The following is a 21,019-nucleotide window of genomic DNA, read 5'->3' on the forward strand; positions in this document are numbered from 1 at the left end:
ATCGATTAAAACAAGGAAACACGACAGAATACGGTTACAAATTCCCAGCTCATCTCAGGCACGGTGGTTCCGCATTGAGGTACAGGGGTTGGCTGGTATGACAAATGTTGTCTGCTTTTAACCCTATCTGTGCATCCCTGCCCCCCACATACAGTTGTACAGGATGTGCACTGCCCAACCTTACACCATTCACACAAACCACCGTGTGAATCACGGCCCCCAGAGTAACTTGCACAGTGAGTAACCTGCACAACTGTACTACATACGTGGTGGCCCTGATGTGTAGCTGTATGTCTGACTTCATTTGAAGGAATCATCATGTCTGAAGTGAAGGCTCCTTGTGCATGCAGGGTCTGGGCCAAATGGAAGGGTCTTGCTGCAAATTCTGTTCCAGGGAGAGATCCAGCAGGAACCAGCCCTTGATAAGACCTGCCTGGGATGCAGAAGGAGCCATCCTTCAGATTCCTCAGACCCGGAGCAGCTTAGCGAACCTATTCCCCCAACGCGGCTGAAACCTCCGCTCAGAGAGGCAAAGGACTGGATTTCAGTGTCCGAGGTAATTTCTCACACCAAACTATGATAAGACCACAGTCATTTAGAAATTTAAATTACCACTGTTTACACTGAGCAGTCTTCTCACCACGGAGAAACTGTTTCTAATTACAAAACATGAAAGCTGGTTCTCATTTGGGGTTGATAAGATGCTCTCCAAGAGTGAGCAGGTGTGACTACCCAGACATGTAATTGCTTGGAAAGATAATCTTGAATAATTGGAATTAGAGCGACTAAAGCAATTATTAGATGTGCTGACCTCCAGGAGCAGCCCTCCACCAGGCACAGGCTTTCACCACCTTTAGCAAGAGCATGTCATTAGAGAAATCCAGAACTTCAGAACAGAACGTGGCAGAACCAGCCCTTCAGCATGAGGGGGGGAGGAGGACACGTGTGATGCTGGAGAAAATGAGGCTGGAGGGATGGTGGGATGAGGAAGGATACGGGAGTTTGGCGGGGCGGGTGGTGCTGCTTAAAAGACTTCAGGAGCCTGGAGCCTGATGCTAACCTAAACTTGCTGTGTGACCTTGAGCAAGACACTTCACCTCTCTGGGCTCTCTGTCGCTTCCACTCTTCGGTCATTCAGTGAATGACTATTACACGTTTGCCATGCGCCTGGCACTGAGGACACTGGGTCTCTCTCTTTGCCACGTGCCATTGAGCCTCCAGGAATGAGCTCCCTTGAGCCCCTCATGCAGAGAAGGAACGCCGCCCTGCATCAGCACTCTTCCCACACGGCGCCCTCCAGCAGCCTGGCAAGACTGTCACCGTTCCTTCCACAGCCCTCTGCCCATCCCGTCTGGGCCCCTGATTCACAGACGTGACTCTTCCTCCTTGTCTGTCCCCCCACCAGAAGGCTCGTCAAGAACAGGGACTGTAGGGGGCGTCTACTCACTGCCCCAGATCCTGGCACACAGCCTGGCACAGGGATGCTGACCGCTGGCCTGCGGCCATGGCCAGACGTCACTGCGGCCCCTTCCTGAAAGCGAGGCTGCAGTCGGCCCTGCCTCCAAGACTCACATGGCACCAGGTGAGGCACCTGTGTGGGCAGTTTACTGAGAATGGCCAGGAGACGGTCTCCTTCTGTGGGAGCTCCGCTGCCCCCACAGACGGGCCAGGGCCATTCAGACGGTTGGTCATTCCCACCCTCAGCCAGACGGCTGCAAGAAGGATCGTGACGTTGCCTGGGGGTGGCAGGTAAGAGGGAACAATGTCGTGTGGACCACTCTGGCCAGGCCTCCTGCCTCTCTGTGTCCTGAAGTGTCCATCTGCTCGGGATGAAAACTCGCAGAGCTCCCACTAGGTCAAGCCCTGGAGTCCACGAATGGACTCGGTGACTCGGGAGCACAGAGCGGGCATAACAAACAGTCTGTGGACGAGAGACTTCGCAGAGGCAGGGGCTCGGGTTGGCTCATGAAGATGGGCAGAAGTTCCCCAGGCAGCCAGGGTGAAAAGATCTCCCAGAATTAACGCACTGGCATAAGGATGCCCCAGCCGCTGGCACGTCCGGGCTGCGGCCAGCTTGCTGACCCATTCCTAGCGCCCATGTCAGCGTTTGGGCAGCTGTGGAAGTTGGTTCCCTACCCTTCCCTGTGCAACATGTTCTGATCTCTGCACGTTTCAGTTCCATGACATAAATCAATAAAATGCACCCAATAAATTAAGTGAGCAGCAGAACTGTAAATCGATTTCAGACAGAGAACAGAGAGGTTGAGGGAGCCAACAAGAGACTATTCTAGGAACTGAAGTGAGAAACGACTCAGGCAACACTCAGGATTGTGGCTGTGGAGCCACCACATTGTCACACGTCGCTGAAAATAGTAAACAAATCAAACCTACAAGCTTTGGAGATTGTTTCGCAAAAACTGCCAGCTGGTGGCTGCCAGAAATCCCAGCTCGCAGGGAGCGGGGGCAGAGAGCAGGGGTGACTTAGAACTCAGCTCGGTCCAGGAGTGTCAGAGGCCACCATGGCTTCCGGAGTCAGGACCCAGATTTCCAAACCCAAGTGGGCCACCCAATGCCTGGGACATGGCCCCATGTTCCTTCCTTCCTTCATTCAAGAAACCTTTACTAAATTTGTGCTGTGTGCCAACCCCATGTGGGCAAGGGAGCCCCCGGAAGGACAAGATCCAGTGCCTGTCCTTAGGGAGTGTCCAGTCTGGTGGAGGAGGGACCTCAATGCAGGGTGATGGGAGCTAATAGGACCAGTCCCCATGGGTACCGCCAAGGTTCAGAGTGGTGTTTCAGAAGAGGTTGTGTCTAAGTGGGGATTGAAGGATAAATAGAAGTTGGCAGGACAAACGGGGGAAAGGCAGTTCTGGCAGAGGGAACAGCAGATGCAAAGGCACAGAGACATGAGGGATGGTGGAGAGTTTGGGGGAAATGTACGCAGGGAGGGAGGCAGGGCCGGTGCACAGGGTCACGCCACAGGCTGCAGAGGTAGAGTGACAAAGGGAGACAGTCACCAGATCTCAGAGGGCCACAACCGCCATGTTGAAATTTCCTGCGTGAGTCGGGAGCTATGAAAGGGGTTTAAGAGGACGTAGCTGGGTTTTCATTTCAGAAAGGTCATTCAGAACTCAGTGTGGGAAATTTTTGGTTTGCTTTTTATGAAAGCATCCCGTACACAGAGGGTGCGCCAAAAACATCTATACATTTTAAGAAAGAAAACTATTAAAATCGTAATAGTCAATATATACCGATAACAAAAGATGAATACAAGTCACGTTTGATTTCTGCAATTCCAAGAGGTGCTCAAAGTGGTTCCCATCAGCGTCCAGATGCTTCTGATGACGGCGAACTACTGCTTGAGCAACGTTGACCAAAGGTCCACTTGTATACATTTTTTGGCACCCCTGGTATACAGAGAAGTGTGTGTGTGTGTAGATGTCTCACAGGTGTGTGCAGCCTGACAAACTTGCATAAAATGAGCACCCAGATGGAGGAGCAGACGTCACCGGCTGCCAGAACCCTCTGCAGAGTCCCTTTCAGTCACCCTCTCTCCAAGGACGACCACTGTCCTGACTTCTCACAGGAGAGACTCGTGTTGCCTGCTTTGCAGCTTTATAGAAATGGGGTCACCTAGGGTGCATTCCTTGCTGTACACGGTTCATTCTGCACAGTCCCCACTGTGTGTGTGGATGGAAACTGAGGAACTGCAAGAAGGAGGCTACTGCTGCCGCCTTCACAGCAAATCTGAATCCTGAGCGGCTCAGTCCGTTCACTCGTTCGTTTGTTCATTCGTTCATTCATTCATTCATTCATTCATTCCCTCACTGACACTGAGAAGGTGAGTCCCACCGGAGGCTTAGGAACTGGGAACTTTCCTCGCATCAGTGTTTGACAAGTGACTTGGGACAAATCTTTACTGGGGAGCATTGCTAATATGCCGTGATTCCCCGAAAATAAGATCTAGCCAGTCAGCTCTAATGCATCTTTTGCAGCAAAAATTAATATAAGACTCGGTCTTATTTTACTGTAAGACCTGATATAATATAACATAACATAATATATATAATATTGTATATAATATATAATAAACATAATATAATATATATAAAACAATCATATAATATAATATAATATAATATAATATAATATAATATAATATAATACTGGGTCTCATATTAATTTTTGCACCAAAAGATGCATTAGAGGTGATGTCCAGCTAGGTCTTATTTTCGGGGACACCCGGTAACACAGGGAGGAAACCCAGACGCGTTCATGGACTCGGCACAGGGATCTGAGGTGCAGGCAAGACACAGCCCTGGCCAGGGGAGGGCACGTCCTGTATGGATGGCTGGAGCGCTGCCACCACTCATGGACCGTTGACGTAACCCTTTCCCGCTCGTGCAGGGCAGGCCTTTCGCCTCCTTTGTCCTTGCTCCCCAGTGCCCAGCCCGGAGCCTGCACATAGTAGGTGCTCAGGAAATACTTGTGGAATTGAAAGGTATGTGTAAGAATGGCTGGTACACAGAGGGTGCTCGACTGGTTTGGTGAAAAAACGAATGTTTGTTACCTCACCCAAATACTTCGATCACTTTTAGAGAAATAAATAGGTCACTTTTGGGTGACAATGACCAGGGGAGACCTTGACAAGTAAATTAACTGGGCCAGTTCCAGCACAACCAGCTGCCAGCCATCCCTGAGGCCTGTAGTCAGGCCTGGGCGTGGGAGCAGACCCTCTGTGCCTCAGTTTCCTCATCTGTAAAATGGGATTAAATGAGCCAATGCGTAGAGTTCTCAGAACCGCCCTTGGCACGTGGAAGGGCTGCATGAAGCTAGTTAGTGTGTGTGTCACGATTCGTGTCACATCTTGCAGACTAGCAGGGAAGCCCCAGGGGAGCCGGTGGGAATGGGCAGGGGTAAGAATCTGGGAGAAGAATGTTCTTTGGGGGACAGCACAGCTGGGCTCAAATGTCAGCCCCAGACTCCCTGAGGGGCCCTGAACAAGTCACTCATCTGTGCAGCTTGGGTTCCTTATTGGTGACACGGACAGAGAGTGTGGTGGGGACATGGTGGGCAAACGGACGGGCCGTGAGCACCACTCCTGCACGTGCCTCTGGGAGGGCCGGGCGAGGGTCTGGGGAGAGGTCCCGGGGGCGGCGGGGGGCAGATCCTGCAGACCCAGAGGGAGGCTGGAGTGCTCGAGGGGCCCCAAGCACGTGACCACTGCCCTGCACCTTGGCAGCAAAGCAGCCCACTCAGCCTCCTTGTAAACATGTTTACAGAAGGTCCTCGGGCGGCCGCCAAGCCTGAAAGGAAAATCACCAGGCCCGCAAAACACACAATCTCTCTGGGGCCCTTGGGCCTCGTAAAAGCCGCAGGAATAAAGGTCTGATGCTTCCAGGAGGAGGCGCCGCAATCGCCTGTCCCTGTACACAGACGGACACACTCACGCGTGCACACACTCATCCACTCACGTGCGCCCGTGGGCACACAAGCACACACACTCACACACGTGCTCTACACCCCCACGCTCACACATCCTCACCCACCAGCCTGAGTGCACGCACACACGAGAGACATGTGACACATTCTCACAGGGGCACCTGTGCACGAATGCACACACTCACGCACAAGTGGACACGCCCCTGATTGCTGGAAGCCAGACTTGGAGTGGAGTTGACCCTGGAACTTCAAGGCCCGGGGGATTACGGGCTGAGCCCCCAGAGGGCTGCCTCCAGCCACCAAGACGCAGTACAATGGAGGGGGCTGTGTCCCTATGAGACGTGAGACTTAAGTGGCTTAACGTCTCCAAGCCTCAGTTTCCTCATCTGTCAAGTGGAGTGAGAGCCTGTGAGGAGGCTTCTCAGTTAAACCCTGGACAGCGCCTGGCACATAGTAACTGCTCAATAAAGACCCGCGGTTATCAGGAGTCATATGTGTAGTGTTTCCCAGAGACCTGTTTGGAAGCTGGGGCCGGGGTCGCTCAGCCCAGAACTTCACGTGGAGCAATGAAGAAGACACAGCCGTGGGGAGGCCGAGCAAGCGGAGGAGGCCGACCGCGCTGCCCAAAGCCAGCTCAGCGGCGGGGGCCTGTGGGTTCCCTGTCGTGTGCTGAGTCTCACCAACTGCCACTTGGATGGAGCTCTCCAAGGAGACAGTGTCTGCGAGAGAGGAATGTCACCAGCCTCCATGACACACTGGGAGGGGTCAGAGGCCAGCCCCCCAGGTCCCTGAACCTCCTGACATGGCAGGGAAACCACAAGCTCGGTCCCACCATCCGGGGACATGGGTGGCCCCACGCCCTGGACTTAAGGATTTCCCCCGAGCTAAGCACACCAAGCCCCACGTTGGGACAGTTCATGTGACTGGATTTCTGCCTTCGTTTCCCCATCCCAGCTCCCAGGATCGGAGCTGTTTAAAGAAAACTGCATACTTGTTCTCTCTTGGTAGCCACTCCCCTTAGTGGCACTATATCCTCCAGGATCCATTCTCCTGTTCTTCCCTAATAACCAAACCCCTGGCTTTCAGCCGAACACAGAGCTGCCCAGGATAAAGACTTCATTTCCCAGCCTCCCTTGCAGCTGAGTGAGGCCATGTGATCAAGTTCTGGCCAAGGAGATACGAGCAGGTGATATGGGGCAACTTCTGGGAAGTCAGCATGGACAGGCAGGCTTTGCCCTTTCTCTTTAGCTCTTCCTCAACCAGTTGCTGGGATGCAGACGTGACAGCTGGAGCTCTCGCCGCCATCTTAGATCATGAGGACCAAAGCCATTGGGGTGATGGAGAGGGGAGCAGGGGCCCAGCTCCTGAGGGCGTAGGGAGCAGAGACACCCCGGATTGCCTACTTTCAAACTTTTATAAGAGATAAGTAAGGGTCTCAGTGAAGCCTCAGTTTGGATCACTCTATCCCTTGCAGCTAAACTGCATCCTGAAGGCTGTACCCCCACTCACGCTGCAGCCTGCTCCTACCATCCTGCACGGCTCTGAGCATCACTGGGGGCTCAGAATCTCTGCCTTTGGGCCCCAAACACCAGTGAGACCTCCCTGCATAGCAGCGTCCAGCCAGGTTGGACCTCCCTACCCCTGAAGACAGTGGAGTAGGGACCTTTGCTTCCCTCCCCTGAAGTCAAATCCTACAGCTGAAGGCAGTGCCCCCAGCACAACACCAGTCTTACCAGACCCCAGCTCCTTCACACATCCTGCCTCCCGGGGAGTCCCAGTGTGTCCTGGAAGTAACAGGGTAATGACTCTCAGGACCACCGCCCTGGCCAGGGGGGCTGAAACAATCCCCCGCCCCCCACTTCACTGACTGCTGAGAAACTCGGGGCTTTGTAGCAAACAGGGTTCCGGCTCCCGGGCCACACTTACCTTTCTCGGATGCTGGGGCCAGGTCAATGAAGCTGCGGCATTTTTCACCTTAGGGAAGAAAAGAAGAGTTTTCAGAACATGAGAGGAAACGGGTGCTTTGGGCTTTCACCTCTCCCCATCCCTCGAGCCCTGGGGCTGAGCGGGGAGAGGGGCCCGCGCGTCTCCAGCACAAGCGGCATCTTTCCCCAACCAACCCTTATTCCTGGCAAGACGGTGTCCCCGCAGCATGTGGACAGTGAACCTGCAAACTCAGCTGAACAGCACCCGTAACGGCGCCCCTTGCTCCTCCCCACGCAGCCCTGTCACCCCCATTCCTTCAAAGCCCTCACTCCCCTGCCACAGTCTCCACCCCACATCCACCCCACAGCCCCTCCCTGGGCCCCGTGGCCTCCACTCAGGACTCTGTCCAATCCTCTCTCCACACTGACACCAGCGGGATGTTTTCAACACACAGGTCTGATCACAGCAAACACACACGTGTGCACACGCCTGCTCAACACCCTCTGATGCCTTCCCAAGGGACAAAGTACCAATTCTTCACCTGGACCCAGGACCGGCCTCTACCACCTCTCCCCCCACACCCCATGGCGGCACCTCTCAGCCCCTGTGTCCCTGTGTCCCCGCCCACCATGCCATCCCCCTGCCAGAACACACTTGTCCCTCTTGTAAGCTCTCACGGCACCTTGGTCTTCTCCCGTGGGCCACCAGTCACCTTATAGTCCCTCCTGTGTGCGTGAATCTTAGATGGGGACAGGTGCCATAGCCTCAATGCATCTCCCGCTCAGTACACGGTCATCCCATCTCCCAGGTTCTCCGGCCCAAGCCTCGATCTCTCTCTTTCTCTCACGCCCCCACATCTGATCTGCGGCCCCTGCTTCACAGTCCATCTAGAATCCGACCACGTCTCATCACCTCCTCTGGTCCAGACACCATCGCCTTCCACCTGGGTTGTTGCAGCAGCCTCTGCACGGGTCTCCCAGCATCCTGTGATAACCTAAGATTATGCTGTTTCTCTGCTCAGAACCTGCTGTGATTCCCAATGCACTGAGTCAGAACCTACGTCCTCGCTGTGGCCTGCGAGGCCCTGTGTCACCTGTCCCCCCACCACCTCCCTGACCTCGTCTCCTAATATCTTCCCCCTGGCTCCCGCCACACTGGGCTCCTTGCTGATCCTTAAATGTGCCAGGCCCACCCCCTGCCTCAGGGCCTTTGCACATGCTGCTACTGCTGCCTAGAGCATTCTTCCCCTAGAGAGCTGAATGGTTTATCATTCCTCTGCTTTATCACGTTCCTCAAATGTTGCCTTCTCAGGAAGCCTTTTCTAACTAATGTATTTAATATTCCAAACGTCCCTTCCCAGTCACTCCCTATCTCTCTTCCCGCTGGACCCCTAGCACCTAGAACAGTGCCTGCTACACAGTGAGAGCTCAGTAAATATTTGTTAAAGGAGTATATGAATGAATGAACAAGCAAATGAATTAATGAACAGTGAATGAATAAGTGAGTGAGTGAATGAATGAGTAAATGAGTGAGGAATGAGTGAATGAATGAGTGAGTGAATGTATGAATGAGTGAATGAATGAGTGAATTAACGAATGAGTGAATGAATGAAAGAGTGAATGAATGAATGAACACCTTCTACCTAGAATACCTTACACCTATAAAAAACTTCAGCTCGTCAGTCTTTCCTCTCAGGCCTCCCTGATGCCAACCGCTGTGCTGGCCACCAAGAATGTCCCCAGCCTCCAGGCCTTTTCTTGTGAAGGGAGCACACACTGGAACCCCCACTCACAAACACGTTTTGTTTGGCCCATGCAGGATCCTAAAAGTAGGGAAAGTATTGCCTACAAATCCAGACTTCTGGCTTTCTCTTGGAGAACCAGAAGAGCAGGCCATGCTGGGCCCACAGCCTCACCCAGCAGCATTCAGATAGGGCTGGGCAGAGGCTGCCCACGTCTGCTGGGGCACACGCGCTCTAGTTCGTCACGGTCCGTCCTTGCCACATCCTCACTCCCTGCTGCTCTACCCCTAGCCTCACTTAAACCTCCCAGCTGGCCGCTGAGACACTGAATTGGATGACCTTTACGGGAGCCTGCAACCCCTGGTTTAAAGATTTTACTGCTGATCCCAGCAAGGAGATAGATTTGGGGTCAAAATGGGACCAAGGTAGGTTGGGGGGGGCATGAAAAAGATCTGGAAGCTTCCAGCATTGTCCACTCTCGTGTCTGCCTGGAGCTTCCTAAGTTCTTCTCTAAGAAGGTCCCTGATGCCGCTTTGGGCTCCTGAACCTCCTTCCAGCCCCACAGAAATACAGAGGCAAATGTGGGGGAGTGCCGGGAGATGAGGTTGACAAGGAAAGCGGGCCAGATCACGAAGGGTCTAAGCCAAGGAGTAGCCTCCCCTCTTCCTTATATGATCCCTTTCCAGAGAGTCACAAGGCCGCAGGTGGGTGGATGATCTTTCTGAGGTTCCATCCTACCTGCTTCCTCCATAGACTACACTGAGAAGCAGGACTCTCACCTCCCTTTACAGAAGAAAATAAGGCTCAGAGCTGCTCAGTGACTGGCCGGGGCCACACAGCGAGTCAGTGGTACCGAGATTACCACCTGCTAAAACAGATGTTTGCGGAGAACTGGAAAGGAGGATTTTAAAAATGAAAATAGGTGGTGAGCTAGCATGGATGGATTTTCAAGGAAATATTTTTCAATGTCTTTAATATTCCTCTTGTTTTCTCAAAGCTGGAGAGGGAAAATGCTAACGGCCAAATTCAGACCAGCACCCAGGGCTACATTTAAACATTGGTGAACCCTGAGCACGTCTGCCTTTTGGATCCCTTCCCAAATTTAAAAAAAAAAAATTAGATTAAAAATTGTATTTTACCACTGCATTAGCTCAAGATGAATATATTAACTTACATATTAAAATTTTTCTTTGCCTAAAAGTTTATGTTTGTTCTTCTGATTTAAAAATTGAAACAGTTTCATGGACCTGTGAAAGTATTGGGGGCCCGGGGCTCTGCCCCTCGGGGTCTGAGGGGCCAGCAGCTCCCGGTCCCCCAGTTCCCACGCCCGGCTTCTGGATACTAAGATTTCTGTGCTAGGCCTTTTCCCTTTGCTTTTTCTTTAAAAGCTTTATTGAGATATAATTCACAGGCCATATGACTCACCCATTTAAAGTACACAATTCAGACATTTTTAGGGTATTCTTAGTCTATTCCCAAGGTTGTGTAACCATCACCACAATCAGTTTCAGAGCACTTGCATCACCCTACGAACCCCCACACCTACCAGTCAGTCCCCGTTTCCCCCTATCCTCCCGGCACTGAGCACTAATCGATTTCCCTTCTCTATGGATTGGCCTGTTCTGCACATTTTCCATAAATGGACTCAGAAACTGTGGCCTCTGTGCCTGGCTCCTCTCACTCAGCATCAGGTTTTCAAGGTGCATCCACGTTGCAGGCTGTCAGCGCTAAACATTAGCCCCCTCTTTACTGTGGATAATATTCCATCATTGCAGTACGGCTACGCCCTATTTTATGTATCCACTCATCAGCTGATGGACATTTAAGTTTGTTTCCACTTTTTGGCTATTTGTGAACATTCATGTACAAGTTTTTGTGTGGACAAGTTTTCATTTCTCTGGGGTCTAGACCTAGGAGTGAGAATGCTGGGTCATGTGGTAACTCTGTTTAACCTTTTGGGAACTGCTAGACTGTCCTCCAAAAGAGGTGCACCGTTTTACATTTCCACCAGCAGCACAGGAGGGTTCCAATTTCTCTACACCTTTGTCAATGCTCATTATTGTCTGTCATTAATTATTATTATTAATTATTATTAGCATCCTTGGAGGTGGGAAGTACTATCTCATTGCGGTTTTGATTTGCATTTCCCTAATGGCTAAAGGTGTTGAGCATCTTTCCCTATGCTTATTAAGGGTCATTTTTGTGGAGAAATTTGGGTCCTTTGCCCATTTTTAATTAGATTATTTTTCATCTTAGTGAGTTGTAAGTGTTCTTTACATATTTTGCAAACAAGTACCTTATTGGATATCTAATTTGCAGGTATTTTTCTCCTATTCTGTGACCAGTCTTTCCACTTTCTTTTTTTTTTTTTTTAAGATTTTTTTTTATTCGGGAAGGGGAACAGGACTTTATTGGGGACTTTTCTCCAAGTCAAGTTGTTGTCCTTTCAATCTTAGTTGTGGAGGTTCTGTTCAGCTTCAAGTTGTTGTTCTTTCAGTCTTAGTTGTAGAGGGCGCAGCTCAGCTCCAGGTCCAGTTGCCGTTGCTAGTTGCAAGGGGCACAGCCCACCATCCCTTGCGGGAGTTGAACCGGCAACCTTGTGGTTGAGAGGACGCGCTCCAACCAACTGAGCCATCCGGGAGCTCAGCGGCAGCTGAGCTCAAGGTGCCGTGTTCAATCTTAGTTGCAGGGGGCGCTGCCCACCATCCCTTGCGGGACTCGAGGAGTTGAACTGGCAACCTTGTGGTTGAGAGCCCACGCTCCAACCAACAACAGAGCCATCCAGGAGGCAGCTCAGCTCAAGGTGCCGTGTTCAATCTTAGTTGCAGGGGGAATTGAACTGGCAACCTTGTGGTTGAGAGCCCACTGGCCCATGTGGGAATCGAACCGGCAGCCTTCGGAGTTAGGAGCACGGAGCTCTAACCGCCTGAGCCACCAGGCCGGCCCTCTTTCCACTTTCTTGATGGTATCCTTTGAAGAGGAAGAACTTTAAATTTTAATGAATTCAAAACTCTTTTAATTTTTTTTTTAAATGGAAAATTTTTCAATTCAACATTCCCCCCTCCCCCCCCCAACTTCAAGTGAAGCCATTATTCTCAGCCTAGTTGTGGTGGACACAGCTCACCGGCATGGCGAGCTCAGTGTTAGGACAGCGCTCCAACCACCGGAGCCACCTGGCCTCCCCTGTCAATTCAACATTTTTTTAAATCTAAATTTTCTTTATTGCTTGTGCTTTTCTGTCATATCGAAGAAGGCTTGGCCTAACCCAAGACCATGAAGATTTAGTCTTACTTTTCCGCCTAGTCTCTATCAGGTTGGTGCAAAAGTAATTGCGGTTTAACAGGTTAAAAATAACTGCAAAAACCACAACTACTTAGAGTTGTGACTGGTGTATAAAAGGAATCTGACTTCATTCTTTCGCACGTGGACATCTAGTTGTCCCAGCCCCATTTGTTGAAAGCCTATTCTCTCCCCACTGAATTGTCTTGACACCCTTGTCAAAAATTAATTGATTCTAGGGGCCGGCCCGGTGGCTCAGGCGGTTGGAGCTCCATGCTCCTAACTCCGAAGGCTGCCGGTTCGATTCCCACATGGGCCAGTAGGTTCTCAACCACAAGGTTGCCGGTTCAATTCTTCGAGTCCCACAAGGGATGGTGGGCTCTGCCCCCTGCAACTAAGATTGAACACAGCACCTTGAGCTCAGCTGCCGCTGAGCTCCCGGATGGCTCAGTTGGTTGGAGTGCGTCCTCTCAACCACAGGGTTGCTGGTTCAACTCCCACAAGGGATGGTGGGCTGCGGCCCCTGCAACTAGCAACGGCAACTGGACCTGGAGCTGAGCTGCGCCCTCCACAACTAAGACTGAAAGGACAACAACTTTAAGCTGAATGGCAACCTCCACAACTAAGATTGAAAGGACAACAACTTGACTTGGAAAAAAAGGCCTGGAAGTACACATTGTTCCCCCAATAAAGTCCTGTTCCCCTTCCCCAATAAAACCTTTAAAAAATTTAATTGATTCTAAACGTGATGGTTAGTTTTGTACTTTCAATGCCTTCCATTACACAGGTACCACACTTTTGATTACTGCAGCTTTGTAGGAAGTTTTGAAATTGGGAAGTGAGCCCTCCAACTTTGCTTTTCATTTTAAAGATGACCTTGGTTATTAGGAGTCCCTTGCATTCCCATATGAATTTTAGAATCAACTTGTCAATTTCTGCAAAAAAAAGCCATTTGTAATTTTGGCAGGGATTGCATTCAATGTGTAGCTCAATTTGGGGTATATTGCCATCTTCACAATATTAAGTCTTCTAATCCATGAACATTGGGTATCTTTTCATTTATTTAGATCTTCAATTTCTTCCAATAATGTTTTATAGTCTGTAGTATATAAGTTTTTCATTTCTTTTGTTAGATTTTTGTCCTAAGTATTTTATTCTTTTTGATGCTGTTGTAAATGGAATTGGTTTCTTTTCATTTTCAGATTGTTCATTGCTATGTATATAAATATGATTAATTTCTGTATATTGACCTGGTTCCCTATAATCTTGCTGAATTCATTGATTAGTCCTAATAAGTTTTTAGTGGACTCTTAGGATTTTCTGTATAGAAGACCATGTCATCTACAAACAGAGATAGTTTTACCTTTTCCTTTCCAATCTCAATGTCTTTTATTTCTTTCTCTTGCCTAACTGCTCTATAAAACCTGCAGTAGAATGTTGAATAGAAGTGTCATGAGCAGACATCCTTGTCTTATTCCTGATCTGAGGGGAAGGGATTTATTCTTGTACCATTAAATATGAGGCTTTTCACAGATGCTCTTTATCAAATTGAGGAAGTTTCCTTCTATTCCTAGTTTGTTAAAGTGTTTGCCTTCTCTTTAATCCCATAATAACCTGCAATGTAGTTCTGAGAATCCCCATTTTAGAGACAAGCAAACTGAGGCTCTGAGCTTACAGTGATTTGCCCAAGACCACACAGCCAGTAAGTGATGGAGCAGGACTCAGCTCAGGTCTATAGACTCCAAACTCCATGCCCTAAAGACTTTCCAGCTATCTGTTCCCCTTTGTGATGTCAGAATTTCCTGTGCAGCGAGCTATTCCCACTGTGTAGAGCTGCTAAATGTCCTGAAAGGAATCCGCTAAGAATATACCTACATGCAGATTAAAAAAAAAAAATCCACCAGCGTCAAATAAAGTAGCTCTCATACGTCTATTTCTGCTCCATGGACGAGACTGACGGAAGACGCTTGAGCAGAGATGGTCAAACTTGGCCCAGACTGCAATGGTTGAAGGAAAAATCAGAGTGATGACCTGAGGAGGACTAGATATTTCAATGGTCAATAAGTCGAATAACTGAAATCCACACACAAAGGGATTTCTGTCTCCAAACCCTTGCTCGCCAAGATAAAGGTCAGCTGTCCATTTGTGCGAACGACGTCAAACGGTACCACATTAGTTTGTTGCTCTCAGAAGTGGCCCTTAAAACATTGTCATCCTTGTCCACTGTTAATTTTATAGGTTTAACAAAGGGATTTCGTGTGGGTATAAAACTGAAGACAAGTGCACGTCTCTCCTCAGAGGGAGGCCTGCCGATGAGGTCACGGAGCTGAGCATGTTACCTTCTGTGGCCCGTGAAACTCGAAACCTTGAAGGATCCGAAAGGTCATCCAAGTTACATGGTTCTCAGCCCTGGAAAGCCCAGGCCCCACCCACGTGGACCCTGATTTAACTGGTCAGTGTGAGGCCTAGACATCAATAGGGTTTTAAAACCTCCACAGGTGCTTCCGACGTGCAGCTTGAGTGACAGTCACACACCAATCTGACTTGTAAAAAACCTATTTTCAACATTAGAAAAATAATAGTAAGTCATTTAAAGGACAGCTCATGCTATTACACTGGACACCTTTCCAGCAACAACCTTCGTGGGGCAGGATAGCCAGATGGCCAAGTGCCTGAGCTCTGGAATCAGCAGAGCTGGGTTCCAATCCTGCCTGTCACTTCCTGCCATGCGACGCCCCAGTCTTTCTGTGCCTCGAATTCCTTGACTGTAAAATGGGCACAGCACCCGTAGGGGTGTTGTAAACACTCAACGCAGGTGAAAAGCTTAGACACGACACCTGGAACAGAGTGGACACTCAGGAGATGGTGGCCCCAACCATCACCTCCCACATATGGATCAGAGGAGACGTGGGACAGGGTCTTTCGCAGGCTGATGGAGGAGAGACGAGATGGACGCACAAATCACCATCACGGCGTGGTGGTGGTGTGTGTGGCTCCGAGCAGGGGCCTGAACCAGCCAGGCCTGGGTTCAGCCTGACTCCACCACTTACTAGGTGTGCTGTTAACCTTTTGGTGCCTCCGTGTCCCTACCTATAAAAGGGAAAACCACCAATGCTAGCATTTCTAAGCGCTTCTTACAGAGGGGTCAGTGGAGGGCATGCCGACCACTAGGTGCAGCTAGGACCACCCAGGGGGCAGCATCCAGACCGCCAAGTGGCGGCTGCAGGGATATAAGGGCGTCCCTCGTCCCTGTTGGCTGGTGTCTGGGAGTGGCCCTCAACCTTCCATTGTCTCCCCCAAACCCAGAGACATGACCTGGTCACTGCCTTATTTTTGCCCCTTGAGATGCGCTTTCTCCCATCACTCCCTCCTGCTCTGCTGCCCTTGGACCCACGGCGAGTTACTCAGATCAAGAAAGTGAATGAGGGTCAGCATCTCCTCCCCAAGAAGGACGGTTCCCTAAGGTCCACTGTGTTCCCAGAGGCCCACGGAAGGGGAATGCCGCCCCAATTCAGGGAGGGGACAGAGGACGGAATGTGTATGAGAGGATGGGGCAGCCAGCAGACCCCAGGGGAGAATTGTGTTGGGGATCCATGAGCAGCAGGACCTCATAACCCCTAAAAGGATGTCAGGGCCTTCCAGGATAATGTCCTGGGAAAGCTGGACATGGGGTCAGAGGTCACAGGCTCCACAAAAATCCTGCACCTGAAACAGATTTTCCGGTCAAGATGGCAGACGAGGTCAATGCTGTCCTCACCTCCTCTCAGGAACACATCAGTTACAACTAAACCACAGAACAACCATCATTGAGAATTGCCTGAAATCTGGTTGAATAGAAGCCCTACAACTATTGACCTACAGAAGAAGCCACCCCGTGACTGGTAGGAGAGGCGGAGACACAGAATGGGCTGGTCCCACACCCCCATGTGACCTTAAAATCAGGAGGCATAGCTCGGCTGTGGAGGTCCCCCTATCTCCTAGGGGAGCGAAGGGTCCCAGTCCCACACCAGGCTCCCCAGCCCAGGGTTCCAGTGCCAGGGAGAGATAAAAAGATACATAGAAACAAATGAGAATGAAAATACATCCCACCAAAATTTTGGGGATGCGGCGAAAGCAGTTGTAATAGGGAAATTTATATCATCACAGGCCTATCTCAAGAAACAAGAAAAATCCCAGATAAATAACCTCACGTTACAACTTAAAGAACTAGAAAAAGAAGAACAAATGAAACCCAAGGTCAGCAGAAGAAAGGAAATAATAAAAATCAGAGCAGGGCCGGCCCGGTGGCTCAGGCTGTTGGAGCTCCATGCTCCTAACTCCGAAGGCTTCCGGTTCGATTCCCACATGGGCCAGTGAGCTCTCAACCACAAGGTTGCCGGTTCGACTCCCACAAGGGATGGTGGGCTGTGCCCCCTGCAACTAGCAATGGCAACTGGACCTGGAGCTGAGCTGCGCCCTCCACACCTAAGACTGAAAGGATAACAACTTGCAGCTGAACGGCACCCTCCACAACTAAGACTGACAGGACAACAATGAGACTTAAAGTCTGGAAGTACACACTGTTCCCCAATAAAGTCCATTAAAATCTTCAAAAAAAAAATCAGAGCAGAACTAAATGAAATAGAGAACAAAAAGACAATAGAAAAAATTAATGTGACAAAGAGCTGGTTCTTTGAAAAGATTAATAAAACTGACAAACCCTTGGCTAGACTCACCAAGATAAAAAGAGAAAAGACACTAATAAACAAAATCAGAAATGAAAGAGGGGAAGTTATCACAGATGTGACAGAAATACAAAGGATCATCCAAGAATACTATGAAGGACTATATGCCACCAAATTCAATAACGTAGAAGAAATGGACAAGTTCTTAGAAACATATCGCCTGCCTAGGCTGAATCACGAAGAAGAGGAAAATCTAAACAGACCGATCACCACTAAGGAAATTGAATCAGTCATCTGAAACCTTCCCAAAAGCAAAAGTCCGGGACCAGATGGCTTCACTAGTCAATTCTACCAATCGTTCAAAGAGGATCTAATACCAATCCTGCTAAAACTCTTCCAAAAAATTGAAGAAGAGACAGTACTCCCTAACTCATTTTATGAGGCCAACATTACCCTGATACCAAAACCTGGTAAGGATAACACAAAAAAAGAAAACTACAGACCAATATCTGTGATGAATACAGATGCAAAAATCCTAAACATTTATCCATAAAATCTGAAAACATTTATCCATAAAGACACGGGTGCTCCAATGTTCATGGCAGCTTTGTTTACAGTGGCCAAGACATGGAAACAACCAAAATGTCCTTCAATGGATGACTGGATAAAGAAGTTGTGGTATATATACACAATGGAATACTATTCGGCGGTAAGAAAAGATGATATAGGAACATTTGTGACAACATGGATGGATCTTGAGATTACAATGCTAAGTGAAATAAGTCAGACAGAAAAAGTAGAGAACCGTATGATTTCACTGATATGTGGTATATAAAACTGAAAACAACAAAAGAACAAGACAAACAAGTGAAGGAACAAAAACTCATAGACACAGACACTAGTTTAGTGGTTACCAGAGGGTTAGGGGGGAGGGGGGTGGGAGATGAGGGTAAAGGGGACCAAATATATGGTGATGGAAGGAGAACTGACTCTGGGTGGTGAACACACAATGGGATTTATAGATGATGTAATACAGAATTGTACACCTGAAATCTATGTAACTTTACTAACAATTGTCACCCCAATAAACTTTAATTAAAAAAAGAAACAAACAAACAAACAAACCTGACAGGCCAGAAGGGATTGGCAGGAAATACTCAGTGATGAAAAGAAAGGACCTACAACCAAGATTATTCTACCCAGCAAGGCTATCATTTAGAATCGAAGGACAGGTAAAGAGCTTCCCAGAAAAGAAAAAGGTACAGGAATTCATTACCCAAAATAGTATTGCAAGGAATGTTGGAGGGCCTTCAAGGTGTGTGTGGGGGGGGATCAACATTATGAATAATAAAGTGGCAACAGTTATGTATTTATCAACAATTACTTTCAATGTAAATGGATTAAATGCTCCACTCAAAAGACATAGGGGGGATGAATGCGTAAGAAAACAAAACCCTTACATATGTTGCCTACAAGAGACTCACTTAAGATCAAAAGACACACACAGACTGAAAGTAAAGGGATGGAAAAAGACATTTCATGAAAATGGAAAGAAAACAAACAAAATAGCTCTGGTAGCAATACTTAAACCAGACAAAATAGACTTAAAAACAAAGGTTATAAGGAAGTGACAAAGAAGGACCCGGTAATCCCACTTCTGGGTAATTATCTGAAGAAACCCAAAGTGGTGCTTCCAGGGGACCTGTGCATCCATGTGTTCATTGCAGCACTGTTTACAGTGGCCAAGATATGGAGGCAGCCTGGGTGTCCGTCGATGGAAGAATGGATAAAGAGGAGGTGGTACATGTATACAATGGAATATTGCTCGACCAGGGAAGGGAATGGGTTCCTGCCATCTGTGGTGACTTGGATGGACCTGGAGGGTACTGTGCTGAGTGGAGTGTGTCAGACAGAGAAAGACAGATGCAAGGAGATTTCACTTATATGTGGAATCTAAAGAACAAAACAAACACACAAACAACACAGAAACAAACTCATAGGTAGAGAAAACATTCTGATGGTTGCCAGATGGGAGGGGGGCAGAGAGGGTGGGTGAAAAGGGGGAGGGATTAAGAAGTACAAATTGGTTGTTACACAGTAGACATGGGGATGTAGGGTACAGCATAAGGAATATAGTCAATAATATTGTAATAACTATGGTGTCAGATGGGCACTAGATATGTTGGGGTGATAGATGGAAGGGGATTGGGGCGCAGGTGAAAAAGGTGAAGGAATTAGAATATACAAACTGGTAGTTATAAAATAGTCACGGGGATGTAAAGTAAAGCACAGGGAATATAGTCAATGATATGGTAATAACCATGTATAGTGCCAGGTGGGTACTAGACTAGGCAGGGGATCACTTCTTAAGTTACATAAATGTCTACCCACCATGCTGTATGCCTGACATTAATATAAAATAATACTGAATGCCAAAATGAATAAATAAAGTGTAAACAACAAACGAGCAAAGAAACTCTGCACCCCAGTGAGGGTCCTGCACCCCACGGGGCCAGGAAACCATCAGCAGGGCAGAGCAGCAGGGCTGGAGGAGACCAGAGAGCTCTCCCCAAAGTTCTGACGACTTCCCAGGACCCAGGGACTGGGAGGGAGCCTCAGCTGGGCGGTGAGTTTCTAACCACCCCGGAGAGTAGAAGCTCAGTCTTTGGGGGGGGGGGGGTCCTCACCACTGCACTTTGCCCTGAGGCTGATGGCAGACAGATGGGCCTTGGAACCCAGTCCCCAGGCAACGGTGACCAACTCACGAGCTCTCAACACCCCCCTAACCCCCTCAAGCCCCCCGTAAGAATGGAGGCGAGCGTCTGGGGATGGGGCAGCCTGGAGAGGGTGTGCCGTGTCTAAAGGAACATGGATTGGCTTCCAGGCCATCTGCACCCGTCAGGGCCCCTGCAGCAAAGAGAGGACACCTGGGTTGGGGGGCTCCCTGAAGACTGCTGAGCGAAGAGGCTCGGTATTCACAGACCTGCGGATGGGGTGAGGGGCATCTCGGAGCCCGCACCTCCCCCAGCCTGCAGGGACAAGGGAGGGACAGGAGCCTGGAAAGACAGACCCAGCAGGAGCAGTGTCCCCTCTCTGAAGCAAGCCTCAGAACAGGAATTCCGGGGTGGGGCCCAAGAATCTGCATTTCTGCCAGGATCCCGAAGCCACTGAGGCTGCTGCCCTGGGGACCACACTTTAGAGCAATGCAGTTACTATCAACACCTCAGCGGGGCAGAACACTGCGGGGGAGAGGAGAAATACCCCGACCTTTCTCCCCTTCCGCCCTGGGATTTCCTGCTGCTGCCTCCCACCGGCCTGAACCAATGAGAAACCAGAGGGTACAGGAGTCCAGGCCATTCCATGTGTGCAGGGCATTCTCCCCCCACACAGAGGGGCAGAGGGGGATGGGGAGCAACCAGCACAGCACTGCACCCCCGGGGCCTCTGCCCTCCTCACCCACCACTCTCACCCCCCACCCTGCCTTCTCATCTCTTTCACACAGTGTTTGTGGGAGAGCAATTGCATTCAGCCAACGTTTCTGGATCACCTACTACATGCCAGGTGCTGTTCTGGGCTCTGGGGGTACATCAGTGAACCAACAGACAAGTCTCGTCCTGCTATTCAAATGTCTGTATCAGCCACTCGGAACCCCGGCTCCAAAGAAGAACGTTCCCGGGCTCTTCTAAATAGCGCCCCCAGACAGCACCCCGGCGACTAGGTAGCCACGTGTTTTCAGCCAGAAACAGAAGTTCCGGGACCATATGTCTCATTCCCTGCTGTGTCCTCCAAGCCTGGGACCGTAGCAGGCGCTCTGGACAGGACTGCGGAATGAATAAACGAAGACCATTTCACAAATCGCCTTTATCACAAATTACACCACGGCGGGGATTCTGCAGAAGAGGCAAACAGAAAGCGGGTGTCGTCACTATCCAGGGAAGAGGAGGTGGCCCCAAGGGCAGCCATTGGG

The 21,019-nt window shown here is 49.6% G+C and overlaps 1 protein-coding gene across 2 annotated transcripts in view; it reads right to left on the bottom strand.

The window, feature by feature from the left end:
- GSG1L (GSG1 like) overlaps nt 1-21,019 on the bottom strand; it is a 193,804-nt gene that overhangs the window by 110,316 nt on the left and 62,469 nt on the right. For both annotated transcript variants that reach the window (XM_074322757.2, XM_074322758.2), the window contains exon 2: nt 7,369-7,416. In XM_074322757.2, coding sequence (XP_074178858.1) covers nt 7,369-7,416 — 48 coding nt within the window. The remainder of the gene's footprint in view (nt 1-7,368; nt 7,417-21,019) is intronic.

The sequence above is a fragment of the Rhinolophus sinicus genome, chromosome 10 (genome assembly GCF_057876585.1).
Source record: "Rhinolophus sinicus isolate RSI-liver-muscle chromosome 10, RSI-T2T, whole genome shotgun sequence".
In the NCBI taxonomy this organism is placed as follows: Eukaryota; Metazoa; Chordata; class Mammalia; order Chiroptera; family Rhinolophidae; genus Rhinolophus; species Rhinolophus sinicus.